At 39.9% G+C, this 13,039-nt stretch overlaps 1 protein-coding gene across 1 annotated transcript; it reads right to left on the reverse strand.

Moving 5' to 3' along the window:
- Nucleotides 1-3,868: 3,868 nt before the first annotated feature.
- LOC130886625 (protocadherin beta-4-like) lies at nucleotides 3,869-6,427 on the reverse strand. The gene has a single exon (XM_057788610.1). The coding sequence runs from the start codon at nucleotides 6,263-6,265 to the stop codon at nucleotides 3,869-3,871; it is 2,397 nt and encodes a 798-aa protein (XP_057644593.1). The 5' UTR covers nucleotides 6,266-6,427.
- Between the last annotated feature and the right edge of the window lie 6,612 nt (nucleotides 6,428-13,039).

Below are 13,039 nucleotides of genomic sequence, written 5' to 3' on the forward strand. Positions count from 1 at the left end.
ACTGTTCTGAACTCCCTACATAGGCCAGGTTGATCTCAAACTCACAGACATCCACCTGCTTCTGCCTACTGAAATTAAAGGCATATGCCACCACATCTGACTACTGTATACTTTTGAACATACTTAAAATTCCTTTCCACATTCATTTTTTTACATTTTATCCATTTGATTGTGATGGATTTTGTTCAGAAAGTTTTTCTGTACCCATTTAGATTAATCATTCTGTTTTTCGCCTTTATATATTGCAGTGGTACATTATAGTGATCAAATTTCAAATAATGAACTTGTGTTAGAAATAGTAATTCATTATTTTTTCTCTTGCATATATCTGGTTTGATTGCCTTAAAAAAAGAAAAATGATTTGTTTTGTCATTTTTTTTCTTACAGTGTCCTTTTGAAGTCTGGATGTCTAACCCATTCAGAGATGCTGGTACCCAGCTGAGTTGTACTATGTTGACTACTTCTACAAGTTTGTATATTTGCATTAGTTCTTATATGCCTGCTTGTAATAATTCAGTACGTGTAATAGATTTATATAATACCTTTATCTAAGATATGATTTATCAGATTTTATATTTTCTTCAGTTTTGAATTTCAAATAGCATTCTACATTAATTATCAAATGCAGCAATATTTTCCTTATAACTTTTGACATCCAAAGATTAATTAAAACAAAAATAAATGCATTGTGTATGGAAAAACATGATAACTGATCCAAGAGACCATGGCCCACTAGTTCAGATGATTTCATCACCTGAATACATTCAAGTTTTATTTTTTACCAAATATCTTGCACACATTAACCACGCACACAATTCTTATAGAATGTGTTTCTTGACTCTAAACTTTCAGTATAAGTGAGATAGAAATAGAGGAGTGAGAAAAATAAGAGACAACAAGAGGGAGAGCAAAGATGGCAGGGGGGGAAAGAAAGGTACAGCAGCCATTGTATGAGAAAAAGGCCATTGGAAAGACGTGCTTTCCCGTGGATCTGATCTCGTTGTCCTAAGACTTCTCAGTGAAGTACAGGAGAGAGCAGCCAAGGTTAACGAGGTTAACAAGGTCCAACGAGGTTAGCCAAGGTTAACAAGGTCCACGTAGTAAACCTATGATAACCAGAAAGCAGATGCAATACATGATGGTGTAATTTATCTGATAGAAGCTGTACATGTAGATTATGTAGGTGTGTGTGTATATATGACTTCTCCATCATGAAGATGTGGTCAGCTCAATGCTTATATCTAAAGGAACCAAGGGAGGATTGAGAAATGCAGACTCAATCCCAAGGTAAATATAAAGATCACATGAGGTCTTTAGTTGTCACAAATAATGAAGCTAGAAATAAATTATCATTGGAACAAATTTATAAACATAACTTTTAAATAATTCTACATATGTGCTGACTGGCAGTCTTGGGGTAAGCTGAGATGACATAGAGTCAGTGGGCTGGCATAGCAGGGAGAAATAAAGACGTAAAGTCAAGGGCTATGGAGAATAGAATGAGAATCTCAAAAAATAAAGTTTCCAGAGAGATATAATAAAGAGAAGGGAGAAAAACAGAAAACTCAAATAGAAAACTGTTTTTTTTTCTAAAAAACAGACTTAAAATATCCTTAATGAAGGCCTACTGAAATAGCAAAAATAAAGAAATATGTACCATAGTTGTGTGAACAGAAAGGTATTTCAAAGAAAATCTTAAAAGGCTCCCCTAAAATTATCATACAAAATATGCTCTTGAATTAATGATTAGAAGAAAAAGGAGTAAGACTATTAAATAATTGGTTTAGAAAACCAATTTGTTTGAGACAGGGTCTCACTACAGAGACCTAGCTGGCCTGGTACTCACTCTGTAGAACATGCTGACCTCCAACTCAGTAATCCACCTGCCTCTGCTTCCTTACTGTTGAGATTGAAGGAGGGTGCCACCAAGACCAGCTCTCTTTTCAAAGACTGGGTAGAAACTCCGAGTCATTGTCTCTTCAGACATTGGTTAGCCCTTCCTTACACCTGAAATCTCCTCTCTTACTTCCTCCTCCTGACAAAATGCTTTTTCCTAACGGGCTCACTGACTTTCAGGGTTATTTATTTCTTTTTAGTTGAATGACAACTAAAGCCTACATTTCAAGAAGAACTTACACTGCCATAATTTGCCTTTTTCATTGCTGTGTGGCTTTGGTGGCAAAGGAATTTGGGTAAAACTACAACTGCTTCTCTTCACATAGACTGATAGTTAAGACTTAGAAATAGACGGTGAGATATAAAAAAAGCTTATCAATTGCTCATTTTCTGCCAAAAGTTCAAAGAGTTTTGACATAGTCTTATCTACAGAAATGTAATGAGTTAGAAACCAAGCACGCATTTCTACTGAACACAGCAGAAAGCTGTAATTACAAATCAACAAGTATGTTACTGCTCCACTTTATTAACAATCAAAATACTATTAATTATTATCAGTCAGTTTCACCCAAAGTACCTTAAGGGTACACTAAACAATGAAACAAAATGATTTAACATCAAAAATAATGTTTGCTGATTGATAAACTCTACCCAAGGCACCAGCTAACACAAAGTGACAAAACTGAAAACTTCTAATAAACAGAATCAAGCAGAATAGCCAAATTTCAAAAGAAATTTCCTCATTTGAAGCGTTCAGAAAAGACACAGAAATTAAAACATGGACTTATTTGTATGAGAAAGAAAAAGATAAACGTGATGTCCGCAACAATCCTACAGTCTCCTTTTTCAGAAAGATAGAATTCTGCGATTAATTATCAAAATTATCAAAAGATAAATTTATTAATATAACAAAGCAGTGATTTAATGGTTTTATTTTTAAATGGGGTGAGAAATTATACATTTTCTCTTTAATTTTTGTCAAATAAGAACTCAAACATTAACGATATCATTTCCAGAACACTTGCAGTCAAATAGACAGAACCACTAGCATGCATGGTGCTCATACACTTTACATTTTTACAGCTTGGCTATTCAGGGCATGTAGCCTGATAGTGAACACGGCATAATGTGGCTTTCCATTCAGGCAGAAAGATCCAGACAACATAAGTAATTTTAAGCAATCTACCTTTGAAAAGACAAAAATAGATGGAAAGGGCAGGTGCCACAAATCCAAGGTTTGGGTTTTTTTTGTTTTTGCTTTTTTTTTTTTTTTTTTTTTTTTGCAGTAATACGTCTCAGAAGATCATTAAGAGTATCACTCAAAGATTTTTTTTTTTTGATTTTTCGAGACAGGGTTTCTCTATAGCTTTTTGGTTCCTGTCCTGGAACTAGCTCTTGTAGACCACGTTGGCCTCGAACTCACAGAGATCCGCCTGCCTCTGCCTCCCGAGTGCTGGGATTAAAGGCATGCGCCACCACCGCACGGCTCAAAGAAAATTTTATACTATTTGGGTTATTTAGGGCTATGGGAGTATTAATTACCCATAGATATTTATATACAGAGAAAAATATGCTTAGTACAACTAAAAGCCTAGTAGTTTCGTACCAATAAAAAAGAAACTATCAGAGCAATTAAGGATACATGTAGTTTAGACTAGTAGAGAACTTCGTAGAAACAAGACCATTTCTAAAAAAAAAAAAAAAAACCAATGGGACAACACTTAGGAATTTATCTCACTTGGTTCAGTGGTTCTCAACCTTCCTGTGGTGTGACCCTTTAATACGTTTTTTTCATGATGTAGGGACATGGGAGCATAAAATTATTTTTGCTACTTCATAACTGTAATATGTTTCTGTTTTGACTCATAATATAAATATTTGATATGCAGATTATCTGATGTGTGAACGACCCCTGTGAAAGGGTCGTTCGACCCCCATAGGGGTCCCAATCCACGAGTGGAGAACCAATGACTTAGCTGAAAACAAAGCTCTCCCTGCCATGGAGATTTTCCTTAAGTTCTCTCCCAGAATCCTGAACCAATAGCTCAGGGATCATGGGATTGAGAAATTTGAACTCACCAGTCCCAGAATCCCCAGTCAGACACACCTCATATTGGTAGCTCTGGGACAAGGTTCCTGCTCCGCTGACATCCACCAGGTGTCCAGGAAAGTGTCTCTCAGGAGCAGAGCAACCAGCCAGAGAGGATGCCCGGGCCCTCCTGCACAGTCTCACACCCACAAACAGCAGCACAGACAAGAGGAAGAGCGAAGACACAGACGCCAAGGCAATGACCAGGTACAGCGTGAGCAAGTCCTCATTGTCGTGCTCGGGGTCGCGTGCCACGTCCGGTAGTGGCAAGTAGGGTTGAGAGAAGCCATCCACCAGCAGCACATGCAGAGTGACACTGGCAGACCGCGGAGGATCGCCATTGTCCTTGACCAGCAGCAGCAGCCTGTGCTTGGGCGCATCGCGCTCACTCAGCAGCCTGGAGGTGCGCACCTCGCCATTGTGAGCCCACACGCTGAACAGTCCTGGCTCCGTGGCCTTCAGCAGTTGGAACGACAGCCAGGCGTTCTGGCCAGAGTCGCGATCCACTGCCACCACCTTGGTGATCAGGTAGCCTGGCTCCGCTGCCCTGGGCAACAGTTCTGTGAAGGGCGCAGAGGCGTTCTGCAGCGGGTAGAGCACGAAGGGCGCATTGTCGTTGGCGTCCAGCACCTGCACGCGCACTAGCGCCTGGCTACTGAGCGCGGGAGAGCCTTGGTCTGTGGCGCCCACGTGGAACTCGAAGGTATGCAGGGTCTCATAGTCCAGCGCCCTGAGAGCGAACAGCTGACCATTTTCGGCATTGATGGAGACCAGGGAGGTGATGTGCAGCTGCGAGTCGTGAGTGGGCAGCAACGAGTAGATGATGTGGGCATTGGAACCTGAGTCTGAGTCTGTGGCGCTGATGGTGCCTATGTGCAGGGCGGGGCTGTTGTTCTCCTGGACAAACAGGGTGTAGGAGCTTTGTGTGAAGGTGGGGGCGTTGTCATTGACGTCAGACACCTGCACCGATATGGTGTGCTGGGTTGTGAGCCTGGGTGTGCCCATGTCGCTGACTGTGATGGTGATGTTGTACTCAGCTCTGCTCTCTCTGTCCAGAGGACTCTCTGTCACCAGGGTGTAGAAATTCTTGAAAGTGGATTTGAGGATGAATGGCAGGGTTTCCGGAATAGAACAAACTACCTTTCCATTCTCTCCAGAATCCCTGTCTCCAACTCTGAAGATGCTGATTATGGTCTCAGGAGCATTTTCTGGGACTGAGCTGCTCAGTGAAGATATGGTCAGCTCTGGGGCATTGTCGTTCACATCCACCACCTCTATCAGCACAGCGCCCTTCCCAGAAAGGCCTCCTCCATCCGTGGCCTCGATTTTCACATGGTAAGATTTTATTTTCTCAAAATCCAGTGCTCTTTTCAGTCGTATTTCTCCTGTGATTTCGTTTATTGAGAAAGTCTGTTGAACTTCATCTGATGCTTGGAACAAGCCATAGGAAACTCTCCCAAAGTTGCCAGCATCTGCATCCCGTGCTAGGACAGTCAGGACCGGGGAGTCTGGGGGGCTGCTCTCCAAGACCTGCACCTCATAGGGAGTCTTCACAAATTCGGGGGCATTGTCATTGATGTCCAGGATCAGGATTCGAACCATGGCTGTTCCTGACCTAGGTGGAGAGCCCCCATCCAGAGCTGTGAGGGTCAAGCTCAGCTCTGCCTGCTCCTCTCTGTCCAGGGCTCTGTCCTGCACCAATTCTGGGTATTTCTTGCCTTCACTATTATTTCGAGTGAGGACATGAAAATGAGAGTTGGGGTTGACTGTGTACTGTTGAAGCCCATTGCTGCCCACATCCAAATCATGAGCTAAATTCAGTGGTAACAGAGTGCCTGGCTGGCTGTTTTCTGGTAATTTCAAAAGCATTTCCCTATCTGGGAATTCTGGTGAGTGGTCATTTATGTCCTGGATCAGTAATTCTCCTTGAAAATACTGCACTGGCTTTTCAAGAGACACCTGGAAATGCAGCACACAGGGGTCCACAGAGGCACAGAGCTCTTCCCGGTCTAGTTTCTCCCTCAGAAGCAGATCTCCAGTCTCGGGATCCAGCAGCAATCGCTGCTTGTAATCATCAGACACCACCCGTGCAGACCGGGCTGTCAGGTCCCCAGATCTCAGACCCAGGTCCTTAGCCAGATGGGCTACAAAGGAGCCGCTTTCTATTTCCTCCATGATAGAGTATCGAATTGTAGGCTCACTCCAAACCTGAACCAAAACCAGCATAAACATAAAAGCCATGACTTGCCTGTTTGGGTGAAATTTCTCCATCTTCTCCATGTTGGCAAAGCGATTGTTTGCATCCAATCCTTTAGCAGTCTCCCAGTGCTTTAAAACGCTGGCTTCTGGTTTTTCTTTTCTTAAGAATGATCTTCACACGCTATTCTTAATCTTACATTAATCCCGTATATCCTTGTTCAAACCCTTTCGTAGCTCCGTAGTGCTTTCAAAGATCTGCCTGCGTCTTTTGTTCTCTTTTCTCACAAGCAATTCCTGGTAAGTTAGTGATTTTTAAAGCCCAATCTTAGCCTGCAGCGCCACCCCGTGGCTTTTTGTGAAACTCTTACACTCTCGGAATGTGGCGGACAATGAGAGCTGACGAGAGGCCAAGAAGAATGGCACAGGAACTTTCAACTGGCGATAGATCGAGAGAGAGACAGAGACCCAAATTGGAGCAATGGTCTGAGCTCTTAAGGTCCAAATGAGGAGCAGAAGGAGGGAGAACATGACCAAGGAAATCAGGACCACGAGGCGTGCACCCACCCACGGTGACAGTGGAACTGATCTATTGGGAGCTCTTCAAGGCCAGCTGGACTGGGACTGAATAAGCATGGGTTGAAACTGGACTCTCTGAACATGGCGGACAATGAAGGCTGATGAGAAGCCAAGGACAATGGCACTAGGTTTCGATCCTAATACATGAACTGGCTTTGTGGGAGCTTAGCCTGTTTTGTTGCTCACCTTCCTGGGCCTGGATGGAAGTGGGAGGACCTTGGTCTTCCTGTAGGGCAGGGAATTTGGACTGCTCTTCAGTATCGAGAGGGAGGGGGAATGGACTGGGGGGAGGAGAAGAGGAGTGGGGATGGGGGAGGGGAGTGGGGGGAGGGGGCAATGTGTGGGAGGAGGGGTGGGAAATGGGAAACGGGGAGCAGTTGGAAATTTTAATTAAAAAAGAATAAAAAAAAATAATAAAAAAAAAAACAACTCTATTTTCAAATTCGTTACTATTTAAAGTTTCCAAATTAAAGTCGTTTTAAAGTGTATGCAGACTTTTCTTTACCAGTGTTGTTACTGTTTGAAACTGCGTAATTGGTACAAATATCCAATATTTTTCACGAGTGGGATCATGAAAACAAAATTAGAAGGCAGCTGGTCTTATCACACATTGACGATTTGAATAATCAGGTAAGCAGAAGAACTCATTTTTGTAAAAGTATTTTTTTCACAGTGATAAAATATCAAAGTATTAGGGTTAATGTTTGTGTAATTCGCTATAAGTTATTATGGAATAAATTATCTTTTGGAATACTCCACTGCACAGATACAGTTGAATCGATCGAATTCATCAGCTAAGCATTGAGTGAAATAGTTACAAACCAAATAGTGTATGTTGTGAAAACAAACTAAAATTTTATATTGACTAACCTTCCAAGTCTAAAATATCCAAATTACATTATATCAAAAATACAAGTTTTTGATGCACTCTAAGACAATATCTAGCAAATTACTGTGTCTCTATTTAAATAGAAAATGTATGTACACATTTAGTGCATAAATCATTCAAATATTTTATTTCAAACTTAAAATACCACATTAAAGCCAGAAAGTTTGATTTCTTCAAATTTCTCCTTTTTTCCCAATAGTGTTTTGGCTCTTCAGGAGTTAAGAGTTGAATTAAGGAGTTGCTGCTTTGATCTTTGTAATTAGAGCAGTAATGCTAGACATATGGCTTTGTCAGGAGGGAATTGTTGGGGTACCAAGTTAATTTCACTTTATCACTAGAGGCTAAATATGGCAACTGCCACATGTTCATTCAGAACAGGACTCTTGGATTGTTTCTTACGGTTTCTGCTCATCATCAAATTTCTACATTTATTTCCGATATCAATGCTGTAAGCATTTCCATGTGTGTAGTTTTGTTTTTGTTGTTTTGAGACAAGGACTCTCTATGTAGTCTTGGTTGTTCTGGAACTCATTGTGTAAATCAGGCTGGCCTCAAACTCACAGAGATCTCCCTGATTCTGTCTACAAAGTGCTGGGGATTGAAGGCGTGCCAGGCTCTCCACTTGGTTTTCACTCATCAATTGCTGTATAAAAGTATTCTCATAGAGTCTCAGGTCTAGTGTCTTAACAGACACCATAACAGCAAAGAAGAAGGGGATATTCTCTAAGATACTGGCTTCATACGGTGAATGGGGAAGTGTAAGCCCCAAGGCTATTTGGGGCCTAACTCACCTGTGTTACAAAGGTGAGTCAACCTTCTTAAGGCTTGAATCTCCTGAAACCTGTTTGCAAACTACCATGAGCCATGAGACCTCCTCTCTCTCTCTCTCTCTCTCTCTCTCTCTCTCTCTCTCTCTCTCTCTCTCTGTCTCTCCCTTTTCCTCCCTCCCTCCCTCTCATTTTTGAAATAGGGTTTCTCTGTGTCACAGTCCAACTGTCCCAGAACTCACTTTATAGACCAGGCTGGCCTCGGACTCACAAAGATCCACCTGCCTCAGCGTCCTGGCTACTGGAACTAAAGGCATGTGCCGCCCCACCCAGCCTCGAATCTCTCTTTTAAAGACCATTAAAGCCAGGACAGCGTGAAGGAACTTTCAAAGGAAGGTAAGAAGCTGCTAAAACATCATCACCGAGGATGACTAAGGCCATGGAAAGACGACTAGACAGGTTCAGTGTTTGTTCTCTCCCCTAGGACATAGAGATCCATAACCACATGGAAAGACTGCAGATGAAAGAGATTTGATTTGTCCAAATCCAAAGCAGGAGATGACCGTTGGGAGGTAAGTGCTAGTTGACATAAATTATGCCAAGTGGAATTGTTGCAAAGGGAGAGGAGAGCTATAGAAACTGCCGTGTATTACATGACTCTTGAGCTCTGGAATAGCAAATGTCAGAACGTGATGAATAAATGAAGTCATCTAAAACAAAATGAGATTTATCACTTCTCTGCTTTTTGGAAAATCAAGTGTGGAAGGAAAGGGGATTTACATATAATGATGGAGAAACTGGCTGACATCAAACTTGTCATCAACAATATTCTGTGACAGCAGAGCAGCAGAAAGTGTTTTCACTCTTAAGAATACTATCAGCCAAACTATTGTTATGCATTAAAACTGAACAGTGGGTTTTCAAGCAAGTAATTAAATTTCTGAGTTGACATCTTTAGAGAAAAATAAAGGATAGTATATACTGCATAGAATTATGTTTTGAAAATGAATGATTGAATCTCTATCTTGAAATATTTATTTAGTTTTGATATTGTCAAGAGTAACCAGAGATCAATAGAAACACCAATTAGAGACCAAAGAATTTAAACAGAGATTTTTGGGAGTTAGTTGGATGAACAAAAAAAAATCTTGTATTTTTCTCATCCCTAAAAGTCAAAAACACCAATGGGCTTAATTTGGAACCAAATTAGAGACTAATCTGCTATTTTGCTCTTCTCTGAGTTTCCAGATTTAAATTAAAAACCGGTTCAATGGAGAGTGGTGTTACTCTGACAATTAAATTGTTATTTCCTTTTCTGAATATGGGTTGTTCTTTTGAAATTCAGTGTGTGTACAAGTTTGAGATAAAAGTCCTCACAAAATTCAATGGTTTCCTAAATGTTTCAAATTAGTTCTTCAGTGAGCACTTTGAGCATCTGTGTTTAAAGAGACACTGTGTTCCGTACTACAAGATCAACTATAAATAAAAACAAAGGGCTCTTTAACTTTCTTAGTATCCACTGGCGTTGTTTAACAGCAAGAGGACTCAATTTTTGTTTAATTTTGTTTCCTCTTCAAACATTAAAATATCAGTAATAGGGCTGGAGAGATGGCTCAGAGGTTAAGAGCACTGCCTGTTCTTCCAAAGGTCCTGAGTTCAATTCCCAGCAACCACATGATGGCTCACATCTGTAATGGGGTCTGGTGCCCTCTTCTGGCCTTCGGGCATACACGCAGACAGAATATTGTATACACAATAAATAAATATTTAAAAAAAAAGAAAGAAAAAAAATAAAATATCAGTAATACCAACTTTCCAAAACTGACAGTAACCTAGAGAACTGACAAAGTCATCTCTTTCACTGATACCAGACTTGCAGTTTGAAAATGCCCCAAAGTGCAACAGTAGTTTGTACTATACATGTAGTGCCTCCCCTGTCTTAGTTAGGACTTTTATTACCATGAAGAGAAACAATGACTGTGGCAAATCTTATAAAGAAAACATTTAGTTGAGGCAGTGGCTTACATTATCATCGTGGTGGGAAACACGGCAGTGCATAGACAGATGTGGTGCTGGCTATGTCTTGATAAGAAGGCAACAGGAATTAGACTGAGTGTTATATTGAGTGAAGCTTGAGCGAAAGAGGACTTAAAGCCCACACCCACAGTAACACACTTCCTTCAACACGGCCGTATCTCCCAATAGTGCTACTTCCTATGAGTTTATGGGGACCAATTACATCCACATCCTGTGAGTCCTGCACTTAGTAAAATATCCATATAAAGAGGCCTTGGGAACCAGTCATGGAGGTATATCTGTAATTCAGACTTCAGGAGCAGAGTCGGAAGCCAGCCTAGGCAGAACAGAGAGAGCTGAATAAGGACCTATCTCAAAAATAGCAGTAGTTTTGGAAAGTAATTTAAATAATAGAAGGTTTCTAACTGCCCAAAAGCAAAAATAAATTTGAACAAAGACTGATGTTTTTTATCCGAATTCGAAATCAGTCCAGGTTGTTTTATTGGCTTGGAAATTTTCTGCCCATTTTGTCAACAATGTATAAATATAGGCCAACCATAAATTAAATTGCTAATAGGATCTGGGACTGGGGGTGGACCTTAGTGATAAAAGATATATCTTGTATACTATGGGCTCCAGGCTTTGGACACACACACATGCATCCCCACAGATAGTAATTCATCCTTTGTCTTCAAGTGGTAAATGGGTCATCAGCATATAGCCCTTACTCTTTAGTGTTATATCATATGCTATAGTGCCTCTCAAATATAATTGTCTACATGAATTACAGAATTTCTGAAAAATTACAGATATGTATGAAAAGATAAAAAATCTAAAATTTTCATATGAATATTTAGGCTTAACAGAAAGATATTTTGATTATTAATAACTCATATTTTCAACATAAAAATTTTATGCTACAGAAATTCCTGCTTGGATACTGGTTGACCCACTTCTGCAAGCACTTAAATTTGGTTTTAACTACACAACTACAGGTACTGATGACTGAAATTATGTCAATATTAATTCTTGTCTTTCCATAATTTCCAAAACTATTTTCAGTTATTTTTGGATTTTTGAGGCAGGGTTTCTCTGTGTAACAGGCTTGGCTGTCATGAAACTCACTTTGTAGACCATGTCTCCTACTCACAGAGATTCATCTGCCTCTGCCTCCTTGGATTAAAGGTAAGTACCACCATTGCCCAACTCATTTTTAATTTTTGATAAGTTCAATTATTTTTCTTGCATAACATTCAAATACTAGATAGATATATCTGATAATCGAATATGGAAAACGATTTTTAAATAAATTTAACCAAAGAAATAATGACTTGTTATGTGAAACATTTTTTAGAGAAATTCACTCAAAATATACATATATTATGATTTTCATTGCTTCCATGTGTTATTTTTAGTTGTATAAAATTCCAACTTCCCTAATGATACTGTTTTTCCCCATTATAAATTCATATATGTGTACACTCTTCAGTTAAAATGTTGTAGGAAGGATACTGGTGTGGACTGGAAGATTTCATTCCCAACAATCCTACATCATGACAGATGGAAATAGAAAGGAAGAACCCATTGATAGGATGCAATGGAAATAGTTCCCCCGAGTCACCCTATTTATGGCAAATAAGTATTAGTGATAAAAAGATTAAAACACTTAAAAGTCATTCATCTGCATAGTTTGTGGAAAGGTTAACGGGCCCTCATGTTTATACAGCATTTATAAATCAGCTTATCATCCAAACACATGGCTCACTAAATCTCTTCTCATACAAGGTGAAAGCACACTCAGCCACTAGCAATGGCTTAGGTCAAGCAACGTTATTTCTGGTACATTTTAGAAGCCATTTTGGCCTGTATTTAAGCAATTAAAGTCTTGAAATAGTAACTGTGATTGTCAGAAAAGATGATAAACTTAACAACGCACTCCTTTCTTTTATGTATGAAACATGGAAACTATGACAGATGACTGCATCTCATGTTCACCCTTTATTAGCTGTACACAACGCTGTGGTACCATTATAACAGATGTGTGGGTGAGGGAAACACATACATGCACGATGGAGTTACTTTATTCAGGCATCAAGAATGAATATGTCATTTTGAGAGACATGGAGCTGCAGATCATTTAAGCTAAATAACCACCCTCTAAAAGCCAATTAGTACATGAAGGCAAAATGGGGGGTTTAAGACTGTGAAGGGGAGAAAAACAGAGGATTAAAGAATGTGATAAGTGAATGGTATCAAGGTGTGATGTGTGCACCTCTGAAAATGTCACAATGGGTTCTGAACACTGAAAATATACCAAGCTGGAGGGAAGTGAAAATCAAAATTAATTCTATACAGCAAGCTATATGCAAAGCCTCAACAAGACACTATTTGAAGTGAGAGTTGCAAAAATCCATGCTGGTTATAATGGAGAGGAAGAAATGAGTTCCTGAGAACAGCATTTGAAATAACCAGAGAAACACAATAGAGTTATATATCCCCCTCCTAAATTAGTGAAGGAAAAATATGCATTAGGGTTACACTGACAAAATAGGAAGCACAGTTCTCCCCCCCCCAAAAAAATACACTAAAAGAAAACAGAGAATAAAA

This window comes from Chionomys nivalis, chromosome 14 (genome assembly GCF_950005125.1).
Source record: "Chionomys nivalis chromosome 14, mChiNiv1.1, whole genome shotgun sequence".
NCBI lineage: Eukaryota > Metazoa > Chordata > Mammalia > Rodentia > Cricetidae > Chionomys > Chionomys nivalis.